Genomic DNA, 10,665 nt, shown 5'->3' with positions numbered 1-10,665 from the left:
CATCGCCCCGCCCGCGCCTCGCGGCTCAGGGCGGGGCGGGGCTGGTCGCGCGCGTCTGCGCCTGCGCCCGCGCCCGCGCCGGCGCACTGCGGCCCCGCGTGCGGCGTCCCCGGCGCCAGCCAGCGCCGACCGGAACCGGGACGCGCGGGCCGGGCGGGGGGCGGGGCTGGGCGCAGTGGCCTTCCGGGGGCGTCGTGCCGGCCGGGCGTTGTTCTCCGGTTTTCACAGTTAGCTTTTCCTTCTACGTGGTCATTCCGGTGGCCTGGCCGGGGTGGAGAAGGACCCCTGACCTCTAACCCCGGACACACTTGGCTTCCGCCGGCCTTCGCCGAAGGCGGATCGTGACGTGCGTCCTAGGGCGGTACCCGGGTTTAGGGTCTTCCCGGCGTGCTGGGCAGTGCCCGCCTGGAGGGTGCTTCTGGGCCGCGCCCCGGGCTGGGGGTGCCCCGGCCGAGGGATGTCGCGCTGGGAGCGGGTGCCGGCGGGGACGCGGGCGCGCCGCCGAGGAGGACGCCTCAGTGAGCAGTGTGGCCTCCACCTGGGGTGATGGTCCAGCTCGGGACGCCCCGGCCAGCGGGCGCTTCCGCCCTCCCTGGGTGGGGACGGTGCCCTGACTGGGAGGCCGGGGTGGCTGGAGGATGCCCCCAGCAGGAGCTGGCCCCCGCCGGGCCGGGGCGCTGCGGTCAGGGGGTGTGCCCCCGCGGGGCTGCCTCCCTCCGCAGCCCCGGCTCTTTGATCCGGCCTCTGCCCGCCAGCCTGCTGCGCACCAAGCATCCCATCAACTGGCTTCGCCCACCCGCTCCCACAGCCAGACTTATTTTTTACCACCTTCTGGGAGTTGAAGGAAAGATGGAAATTGGGATTCTCTGGCTAGTCTTTGCAGCAGGAACTGGGGAGACCCTGACTGGAGGGCTAATCTGTCTCCCCCTCGCTCAGGAGGGCTGGGTCCCAGGGGACCCCAGGAAGATGACGGAGGTGACCACTGACCGTGCACACGATGCAGAGGAGGAGGACAGGTGTGAGCACCCGGGAAGTCTCCCCACGTTTCTCTGGGACAGCCTCAGGCAGCTCCCAACAGGCTTAGGACCCCAGTCCATCGGAGCCGGCGACTGGACGCCCAGTACTTGTGGTCAGCACAGCACACCCAGGCCACCTGCACCCACACGTGCCTGTCACTGTCCTCCCATCTCCACACCTGCCAGGCAGGCCCTCCTTTGTCCCTTCCCTGAAATGCTCTCCCCCACCCCCAGGGTCTCAGATACCACCACTTCAAGGAAGCCTTCCCTCACCAGCCTGTTGGAAACCATACTGCACCCCAGAACTTCCTTGCTCTGTTGGATTCCATGGCACTCCACTGCTATGTTGTCTTTCCCACTAGAATGTAACCGAGACAGTCCAGGATTTTTATCTCCTATGCCCTAATCCCTACAACAATGCTTAGCAGGAAGGAGACAAATATTTGTTGAATAAGTTTGATGTGAAGGAAACATCCTTCACCAGGCAAACACCAGCCGTAAGTGACTGTGCCAGAAGTAGGACATGCTCCCCTTCTGCACTGTCAGCACAACCCATCTGATCCTGGTGTGGTCGCTGACATGTCACACGCTGGTTTTGACATGTGCCGTGTGAACTGTATGACCAGTGGGTCAGCCCTGAGAGGCACACTTGTTACCCACACTGAGGGAGCGAGCCAAAGCAAGGGAGTCGAGTGCACCCAAGGCTGCCTAACTGCCGAGAGGCAGAGATGGGATTGAAACCCACGCAGGTTTTAACTATGAGGCTACCGCTAGCAGATGTTTTATGGATTATCCTCCTTGTGGCATACTTTGAGCTTTTCTCCAATGTTCATCCTCTCCTTGTCCCACAAATAGTAACACTTCTAGCTGGGTACATGGCTGCCTGGCTAAAGAGCACATTTCCAACTGGAAAGAGTGGCCAGTGGGATTTTTGCACACGTGATACCATCTACGTCCCAGCCTGTAGCTCCCAAGAAATTAGCAAACTGGGTGATGATGAAATCCGGAAGGGCCACCCTGGACCCAGGGGTGGAAGCCTCAACTTGAGAATGACACCTATGTCACTAGGCTCAAATCTTGTACTTCTCAACTGTTTAGTATACAAGAAATCAACTGGGGGTTAGAAGGGAGGTGGGGGGGTCTGGTATGTCCACTCATAATCCTGTAGGTTTGTTACAGATTAGCTGAGGCAGCTGTCCAAAGTCACCCCCTCACCATATGTCAGATACGGAATTTCAACCCAAACTCTTATCTTAATCCCACCTCCAGTATTTTCCCAAAGCACGTTCCAGGATCATTGGCCTCCTTGGGCATGTACAGGCCCTCCCCTCAGCCCTGGAACATCTGCAGGATCCTCCTTTGGGAAACATTGCTCTGCCGAACCCTGACTTTATTTGTTCTTGGGTTCCTTGGATCCTAGACAACATTCAGCATTTGAAAGGGACCTCAGGAGCAGGCATGGGCTTGTGTGTTCACCCTTGGATGGGAGACAAGCATCGGTCTCCCTCAGAGCCAGACACGGCCGCCGTGGACTTGAGGCTTGAGTACAAGGGTAAGGGAACCCCGCAAGGGGCGGGGACTTGGGCCAGCCCTCCTCCTTACCCCCCATGGGATGTCCTCTAGTGCAGGAGGACATTCTGCCGCCGTTCTGAACCGCCATTCAGAACGATGGATGCCAGATGGGCAAGCCCAAGGTGTGTCAATAAAACGGTACAGGGGTGGTCCTCTCCCCGTGTTACAAATACATTTTAAGTTAAACAAAGGCTCCACACCTGCCAGCCCCGCTTGGAGGGTGCATCCTGAAGCAGAACCATGAGGATGAGTTAAAGGCACCCAGCCCACACTGGTCCCGCTCCCCCAGCCAGTCTTCCAACCTAGACAGCTGGCAGGAAGAGGGGCCCAGAACCCAGGAGAGGGGCTGTGCCCCGGAGGGGGTGGGACAGCCCATAGGCAGGCAGGCTCCCAGGTCTGAAGGAAAGGAGAGCAGGGCCAGGAGTGGGGAACGTGCCTGCGCACTGCACTGGGCAGGCAGGAGGAGGGTGGCCCAGAGGCCAGCCGGTGACCAGCTCTACAAACGAAGCACTTTATTTACATGGCATCTCTCTAGGCCCCAGGCCCCGGGGAGAGGCTGGGCCCCGGGTGGAGGCTGAAAGGAGCAGCCGGGCAGGGGTCCTGAGTGGGCCGGGTCAGGCCAGGAGTGAAGAAGGCACGAGGCCCTGGGTGCCTGGTCCCAGGGCAAAGGTCAGCCCACCCGGAGAAGACAGCACAGGGTCAGCTCCTGGGCGTCAGGCTGGGATCTGCACCGCCACAGCTCTGCTCATAGGATGGTGGGGCTTCTGTGGGGAGAGAGCGAGGTCTGCGTGGAGCTCCTGGTGCCCTCTCCCCAACCAGGCCCCAGGCCCCTCACTCACCATAGGGATAGCCCCATGAGCTGTACTCTGGGGGCAGGATCAAGGTACTGGTGGTGGGCACTGGCCCTGCGGAACCCTCTGCAAAGTAGGGGACGGTGGCACCTGTGGAGATGCACAAGGGAGGGGGCAAGGGGTGGGGAGCAGGGCTACCATCTTGAGGGCGGGGTTCAGGGGCACCGGGCATGGAGCCGAAGGTGGCAGGTAACAGCTGCTGTTGTGAGTGGCTCTTCGTGGAGAGAGAGACTGCATCTGCAAAATGGGGGCTGCTGGCTGCAGCCTCAGCCTCCTCCTGGGGTGGTGCTGAGGGCACCACAGGGATTGGGGCCCCAGGAGGCGGCCCTGGGCCCAGCCGGGGGCTCAGCGGGGCATGGTTCACAGCAATATTGCCGATGAAGACAGGGAGGGTCACGGTGGCTTCAGGCACCTTCAGGGAGACCTGGGGAGGATGGGAGAGTGAGGCGAGGCCGCCTGCCGCCTGCCCCACCCCAGTCCCTGCGACCCTCGCACCTGTAGATAGTAGTCCACATGGATGAGGCTGCAGCCTGGCAGGGCTGACTGGGGCAGGGCAGGCACCAGGATCTGCTCTTGCCACTGTGCCCGCCTCCAGGCCTTCACGCCTGCACCCTCTACCTCTGCGATGGTCCGCACATCATAGATCCAGCGCTTGGCCTGGTAGGACACTTTCTAGGGAAAAGCCAGCCTGTGAGCCTGGGCAGGCCAGCCGCCTACCCCTCTTCCAGCCCCGTGGGGACAGGCCTTAACAGCCAGAGGAGGCTCTGACCTGCAGCAGACTGGCTACCACCGGGCTGGTGTCCTTGCCTGACTGGTTCTCGATGTCAGCCTGCAACCGCAGCACCTGCCCCACCACGTAGCCACGGAGGTCAGTGCTGGCAGTAAGGACCACGCTGCCCGTCTTCACCAGCTTGTAGGAGAACTTCTTGGTAGTGGAGGCCACGTTGGGTTGCTTGAGAGAAGGAGAGTAATGAAGGGCCTTGGGGGTGTGGGCAGCTCAGGTCTCCCTCACCCCTGGACAAGCCCACTCAACCCCAATGTGCCCTGCCCCCAGACACAACACAGTCAGCTCAGGGCAGAGAAGCTGCTGCTCTTCTAGATCCCGCCACCTCGTCTTACCTGGAGAGAGGGCATCAGGGAAAGTGGGGAGTACCTAGGAGACCATCACTCCCTCCTCACCTCGATGTCTGGGATGCTGTTCAGGTTCAGGGGACTCAAAATATAGAACACACGGCTGCACTGGTGATCCTTGGAAAAACGTGGTGTGTCGATGGTGGCCCGCACCTGGTACACGATCTTCCCAAAGAGGCCCTCGAAGGATGTGGGTGCTGTGGCTGGAGAGAGAGCAGGGAATGGCACCCACTGTCCCCTGCTCCACCTCCTGTCTACCACCGTCAGCACCAGGCCTGGCCAGGCAAGGCTGGGCTCTTACCAGGAAGCAGGAACTGGAAGGGGAAGCTGTGTTCTCCAGCTGGCAGGCTCCCTGCAGAGACAAGACGGGGGGGGGGGGGGGGGGGGGGGGACTCAGGAGCCTTGAGGTGACGCCACTGGACAGAGGCCAGAAGCAGGCACTGCAGTGGGCCATCTCACACTGAGTGTGGCTCCTGGGTCTCCCAGCCTCTGCCTCCCAGTGCCACAGCAGCACAGGGCCGCAACCTGGGCCGAGGACGGGTTACAAGAGCTTGGCTTGGAGAGGAAAGGGGGACAGGGCTCTGCCAGGGGCCGGAGCCCACCCACACCCAGAAGATGTGGCCCCCTCAACTCCCCAGACCCTATCAGGCAATGCCCCATGCCTTCAGGCAGAGAAACACATCTGGTACAAAGCCCTTCCAGAGGGTGGGTCAGCACAGAGATCCCAGAAGCAAATGGGGAGCTGTGGTGGACAGACAGGCCCCACTCTCAACCAATGTCTGCCCTGGGGTGCCAGGGGCTCACTCAATGCAGCAGGGCAAGTGCAGGCTCCTGGACTCACCCTTGTCAGCCAGCGACAGAGCACTGTTGAAGTAAGCCTCCTCTGCCACCCACGCAGCATCGTTGGCCTTGTTGGACACCCTGCAGGAACCCATGCAGGTCACCCGGATGGCTGCAAGGCAGGGGGATGGCATGAGTCCAGGCAGCCACAGGCCTGGGCCCCTCCCTGCCCCCATCACAGAGATTCAGGTAGAGCTCGCAGCACCAAGGGGGGCTGGGCCTCTGATGGGCCCACAAGTGGCCTGTGCCCTGCAGAGGATACCTCTGTCCATCCCACATTTGGGGGTAGTCCCAGGGAGCCAGGGTGATAAGGCACAGAGGCAGATCTGTCCTGAAGTCCAGAACAGGAGGGCCCCAGCAGTCACCCAGATGTCCCACACAATCCCCCACCTGGTAACCTTGGTTCCCAGCCACCCTGGGCCCAGCAGACCTGTGGAAACTCAGCTCCCAACAAGGGATGCTTGGGGCACCAATGACGACAAAAGCCTATGAACTGCCAACCTCACTACATGTGGCCTCACTGGCAAGTCAACCAGGCTGGGAGGTGCCTCTTCACGCTCCAGGAAGCTAACTGTTAGCCTTCAGGATGCAGGAATGTGGTCAGACCTGCCCGAGCTGATGAGTACCCAACAGTCTGGCACACCCTTGACTTCCGGACCAGTCCTGCCCACAAGGGCCGAGGTCCTCTGCCCTACTCGCTGGTGGAAACGCCTAGATTAGGCCCGTTTGCAGTGGAGGTCACCACCACCTTTCTGTGGTCAGGAACTCAAACTCCCCACTCCAGGGGACACAAGCCCAGAGACCACTGTGACCAGAGGCCCTGGCTGGACAACCAGGGGAGACAGCACAGCTGGGGCAGCCGAGGCTCAGTGCTGAGTAGCCCTGGATGGCCCCGCAGCTCCACCCCGCCAATAACTGCAGGCTTAAGACAAGGCCAAAGACACCAGCCTGCCTGCCCAGCCTCTCCCTGCCATCCCCTGACATGATGGTCAGCTGAGAAAAAGGGCACTTGGAATCCAACACCTTCTGACAGAGCCACTTAGTGGAAGGAACCCAGGATCCCAAGTGCCCAGGGCCAGGGCCAGCCTCATCAGACATGTGCAGTCTCCCCAGGCTAGCCTCACCCCGACCAAGCAAGCCTCCTGCTGGCCACTCATGGACCACCAGGCTCTCCCCCAGGGAGCCCTGACTTGTCCTGCACGCCCCCCAGCACCGGGCCCGTGACTAGACCCCAGCCCAGATTTCTAACCCACACCCCATCAGCTGTCCCCTCCCAAGGCCAGACCCGAACTGCTCCCACCCCACAGATCTGCGACACCTGTGGTGCTCCCACAGGCTCCCGCAGCCCCAGAGGAACACAGTGGGGTGGGCTGGATAAGAGAGGGGATGCGTGGCAATCCAGATGCCACAGCAGTCTACACTCCCCACAGAGGCGGGAGGGTGCACTCCACCTTGGAGCTGGCTGCCCTGCAAATTCTGGGACCCAAAGGAATTTGGCACTCCCCAGACTGATCGGCCCAGTGTCAGCTGAAAACCGTCAGGTGACTTCAGTGGATGATGTAGAGAGCCGAAGCCTCAACCTGCCCATCTCTGTCCAAATTCCCAATCCACGACACCAGGAGCCATGATGAAACGGTTGCTTTAAGCCACTTAGTCTAGGGGTGGTTTGTCATAGGAGTGGCACAGCAGCAAACGACAGAAACAGACACCCCACCTCGGAAGACACCAGAGAAACTCAGACGAGTTATCATTCTACCCTATCCGATTGCCAAATATTAAATATTCTGACTAGTGTTGGAGAGGAGATAGAAAAACACAATCTTTACAGCAATCACACCATGAGCTGCTACCAGGGCCCTGGCAAAGCAACAGGAGGATCTGCTGGGACCTTACACACTCAAACACGTGCACACATGCACACACACACACCAGAGTACCCACAGTTCTCAGAACCCACCCTGTCTACCCAGGAGCTGTGAGCAACCTGTCTGTAACAACAAATTATCCAGGCACAGCCCACATGTCCAATGGCAGGGAGGCTAAGACTGTCACCCATCCAGCCCGAAAACGGCCCCCAGAATTCAGGTGCACATGACACGGGGTCATCTGATCTCAGAAACACAAATGGTATCAGCCTCCCCTCAGGGTATCCCAGAGGGGCCCAAGTCCTAAGACGTTCCCAAGGCCCAGGCAGGGGGCCCCTCTGCACACACTGAAGGCCCTGTGGTGACCTGAGTGAGCAGCTCCAATCACTGTCTTGGAGTCAAATGGCCATTCTGTCCACTCTCCTCCACAGGGGGACTGTGGAGGCAGGGGGAGGGACACACACAGCAGGACTGTCCCTCCTACCCCACGCAAGGGAGATGCGCTCCTGCAGGGGAGCAGTCCCATGGCACCAGCATGTGTGTCCCGTGTGTCTCATGTGGGTCTATGTGTGTCCCATGGCTCAGCCACAGGACCAGGCAGGGGCGGGGAGGGGGGGTACGTGTTCTGGTCAGATGCACCCTCCAGCTCACAGCAACATGCCCTGAGGTAGCATCTGGGTTTAAAGGTGTTTCAGTTCTAAGAGTGCTTGGATGCACCAAATGGATACGCGTCCATCTGCAGGTCTGTGGCCACTGCAGTTCTCTAAGGAACATCATCATGTGGACTGTGCTCCAGGGTAACTTCTGGAACCTTCTGCTCCAGCCAGCACTCCCCTGTCCCTTGCACCATCTGCCATCTGACCAAGAAGACCTCTGCTCATTCCTCATCCTGGCCCGCTAGATCTCACACACCTCAGCTCCCCCAGACCTGGAGCAGCCCAGCCTTTGCCACATCTTTTCACTACAGCTCCGGCTGTGAGGCATGTCCATCTGTCCTGTCCCCAAGACCAAAACGTGAGAACAGCAGCAGTGCTCTGTCCCAAGGTTGCTCTGAGAGTTCAGAGCTGGTCCACGGCAGGTGGGGAGAATGGTGTCTGCCCCACAGTGAGAGCTCAGGGTGATGGCAGAGCCAGGGGCTGAAAGCTGCTGTTGTCTGGGCCCCACCTGCCCTCAATGCCTGCCCTTGAGAGCAGAGCACAGGGCACTCCTGCAGGAACCCCAGCCTCATGCTCAGCTGGACCTGGGCTCCAGGAAACCGACTCCTTCCACAGCTTTCTCCTGCATTAGCTCCAGGGGCAGCCAGTGTTCTCATGGTTGAGTGCAAACCATCTCTGTCCCCTGTCAGACAAGGAGTTAGCGGGCACGACTAGGAGCCACCCAGGGAAGGCCTGGGCCTCCCCACCTCCACGTCCTCCTAGAGTGATGGAGGGCCTCCCTGTTGCATCACTGGCTGGTGTAGGAGCTCAACAGGTATCTTCTGAATGAAACAAAGAAAGAAGAACCGTGGTCTTTCCTTTTCCAAACCCAAGCAGGGCTGAAAGAAACCCCAGAATGGCCTCGGTATCCGCGATCCGTCTATGTCCCAGGGGACAATCTGAATAATAACTGTTCTGGCTCAGAGTCTTAATCCATTGACTCTTCAGCCTATGCCCCCATCTTCCCTCCCCTATTCAGCAGCTCAGCCAGCACATTTACAGTGGGGACCATCAGCAGGGGCTCCCTCAGCATCCTGTGGCCCAACCATCCATTCACCCACATCTCACCTACCTCATGGAAGCTGGGGGACTCTGCGCAGGCCAGGCCATCCCTCCACACTGGTCAGTAGCGGTTTGTTTGCCCTGGGCCCCAGCTGCGGAAGCATGACTGCGCAGATGAGCCAAGCAGTGAGCTCTGCGCGGGGTCTCATGTCTGCCATCCCTCTAGCCACAAGCCTACTCCTCCTTCCTGTGCCCTGGGCTCTCCCCTCAGTCCCATCTCACTTCTCATCTCTCACTTGTACCCCAGGGAAGAGCTGCACCATCACTGCTGTGCCCTCTGCCACAACCATAACTACCCCACCCAGACCCCAAGCTCCAACTGAGGACACAGGAAAGCAAGTGAGTCATCAGGAGGAGGCCCCACAAGGCTGGACACCTGACCAGAGGTACCTTTACCCACTCAGCTTCTTCCTAGACCCTGTGACCTCAAACATGTCAAAGTCAGGAGTCAGACTCATCAGGACAAGGGCATTCTCAGCAGGCACCAGAAGGACTGACCGGTCCACCATGCAAGGACTCAGAGGATCTAAAGTCCAGAGGGATGCCTGATGGTTATGGCTTTGGCCAAGCATGCCAAGGTGGAGCAGCAGTCCAGTGGGAGCAGAACCAGCAACCAGGCAGAGAGTCCCTGGGGTGCAGCTTTGCCCACCGCACCCTGAGGGCTGAGCCCTGAAGTCCCATTCAGGGCCTTGTCCACACGTCAGAAAGCAAATAAGGCCAGCACCTGCACAGAGCCCTAGCGAGGGCCACAGCAGCAACCTGACTCCCGGTCCCCAAGTCCCAGATGTCTGCACCAGCAAAAGGCCTCGGGTTCAGCTCCTAGATGCTCACTGGGATGACCAAGGCCCTCCCAGCTTGCCAGGCCAGGCCTTATCCTGGGTGGAAGCAGGTGCGTCGGGGGAACCATGAGGATTGAGTGGCTGCACCAGGGACCTGGGGGTGTGGGAGAGAAAGCCCAGCGTGGGCCAGGCTCCAGGTGAGGGCCCAGCAGGTGCAGGGCGCAGCGTACCCTGCAGACCCGACAGTGCGTCTGTCCGTGTCAGAGTGGCCTTCGTAAGGTGGGCAAGATCTAAATCTCCGCCCCCGACTCTGGCCGACCCCAGGGGGAGAGAACAGGAAGGACACATGCGGAAGAACTGAGCCACCCTGGCATCATTGCCCCGCCCCAACGGCCAGCAGCCACCCACCCCGGCCAGTATGCGCCGCCCGGCCGCCGCACCCCAGCCCTGCCTGCCGGCGGCGGGGCCCAAGACTCCCCGGGCCGGCAGGAAGGGAAGGGCGGGGGCGGCAAGAGGCGCCTCCAGCTCCGCGGGTCCCGGCCGAGCGCCACCGGCTGCCGCTTCCGGGAGCGCCGGCCCCGCCGCAGGTGCTGCGCGGCCACCTGAGCCCCGCCGGCCCGGCCCTCCCCAGAGAAGCCCCCGCGCCCACCTCGGAAGGGCAGCGGCGCCCCCAGGCGCACGCGCACGGCCCCCACCAGCGGCTCTCCGGGGCTGTAGACGACGCGACCGTGGCTCAGGCAGACCTCGAAGAGCTGCACCCGCCCCATGCCGCCGCCCTGAGCGGGCGGCCGCGCACTGACGCCCCCTCCCGCCGCCGCGCTCCCAGCCCCGCCCTCCAGGGCCCGCCCCCTCCA

General features: G+C 61.0%; 1 protein-coding gene across 3 annotated transcripts; it reads right to left on the bottom strand.

Annotated features, from left to right (window-relative positions):
• Positions 1-3,085: 3,085 nt before the first annotated feature.
• On the bottom strand, positions 3,086-10,630 carry ARRDC1 (arrestin domain containing 1). 3 transcript variants are annotated; one of them, XM_041727094.1, is made up of 9 exons: positions 10,461-10,597; positions 9,757-9,965; positions 5,412-5,522; positions 4,872-4,922; positions 4,619-4,773; positions 4,209-4,391; positions 3,935-4,111; positions 3,428-3,863; positions 3,086-3,352 (listed from the first exon to the last, which is right to left on the bottom strand). In XM_041727094.1, exons 3-9 carry the CDS (start codon positions 5,503-5,505, stop codon positions 3,288-3,290), a joined length of 1,161 nt encoding a protein of 386 aa, XP_041583028.1. In that variant the 5' UTR covers positions 5,506-5,522; positions 9,757-9,965; positions 10,461-10,597; the 3' UTR covers positions 3,086-3,287. The 3 variants fall into 3 exon arrangements, with proteins under 3 accessions (XP_041583028.1, XP_041583027.1, XP_041583029.1); XM_041727093.1 differs by lacking the exon at positions 9,757-9,965 and having other exon boundaries at positions 10,461-10,630; XM_041727095.1 differs by lacking the exons at positions 9,757-9,965; positions 10,461-10,597 and adding an exon at positions 9,043-9,735.
• Between the last annotated feature and the right edge of the window lie 35 nt (positions 10,631-10,665).

This window comes from Vulpes lagopus, chromosome 12 (assembly GCF_018345385.1).
Source record: "Vulpes lagopus strain Blue_001 chromosome 12, ASM1834538v1, whole genome shotgun sequence".
Classification (NCBI taxonomy): Eukaryota; Metazoa; Chordata; class Mammalia; order Carnivora; family Canidae; genus Vulpes; species Vulpes lagopus.
Note: the sequence above shows the minus strand (reverse complement) of the source record. Positions and strands in the feature narration are given on the sequence as shown.

Coding starts and splice junctions, on each gene's coding strand:
- ARRDC1 (XM_041727093.1), bottom strand. CDS start 10,578: ATGGGGCGGGTGCAGCTCTTCGAGGTCTGCCTGAGCCACGGTCGCGTC. Junction 4,923..5,411: donor TCTGTCGCTGGCTGACAAGG/GTGAGTCCAGGA, acceptor TTGTCTCTGCAG/GGAGCCTGCCAGCTGGAGAA. Junction 3,864..3,934: donor ATGTGGACTACTATCTACAG/GTGCGAGGGTCG, acceptor CATCCTCCCCAG/GTCTCCCTGAAGGTGCCTGA.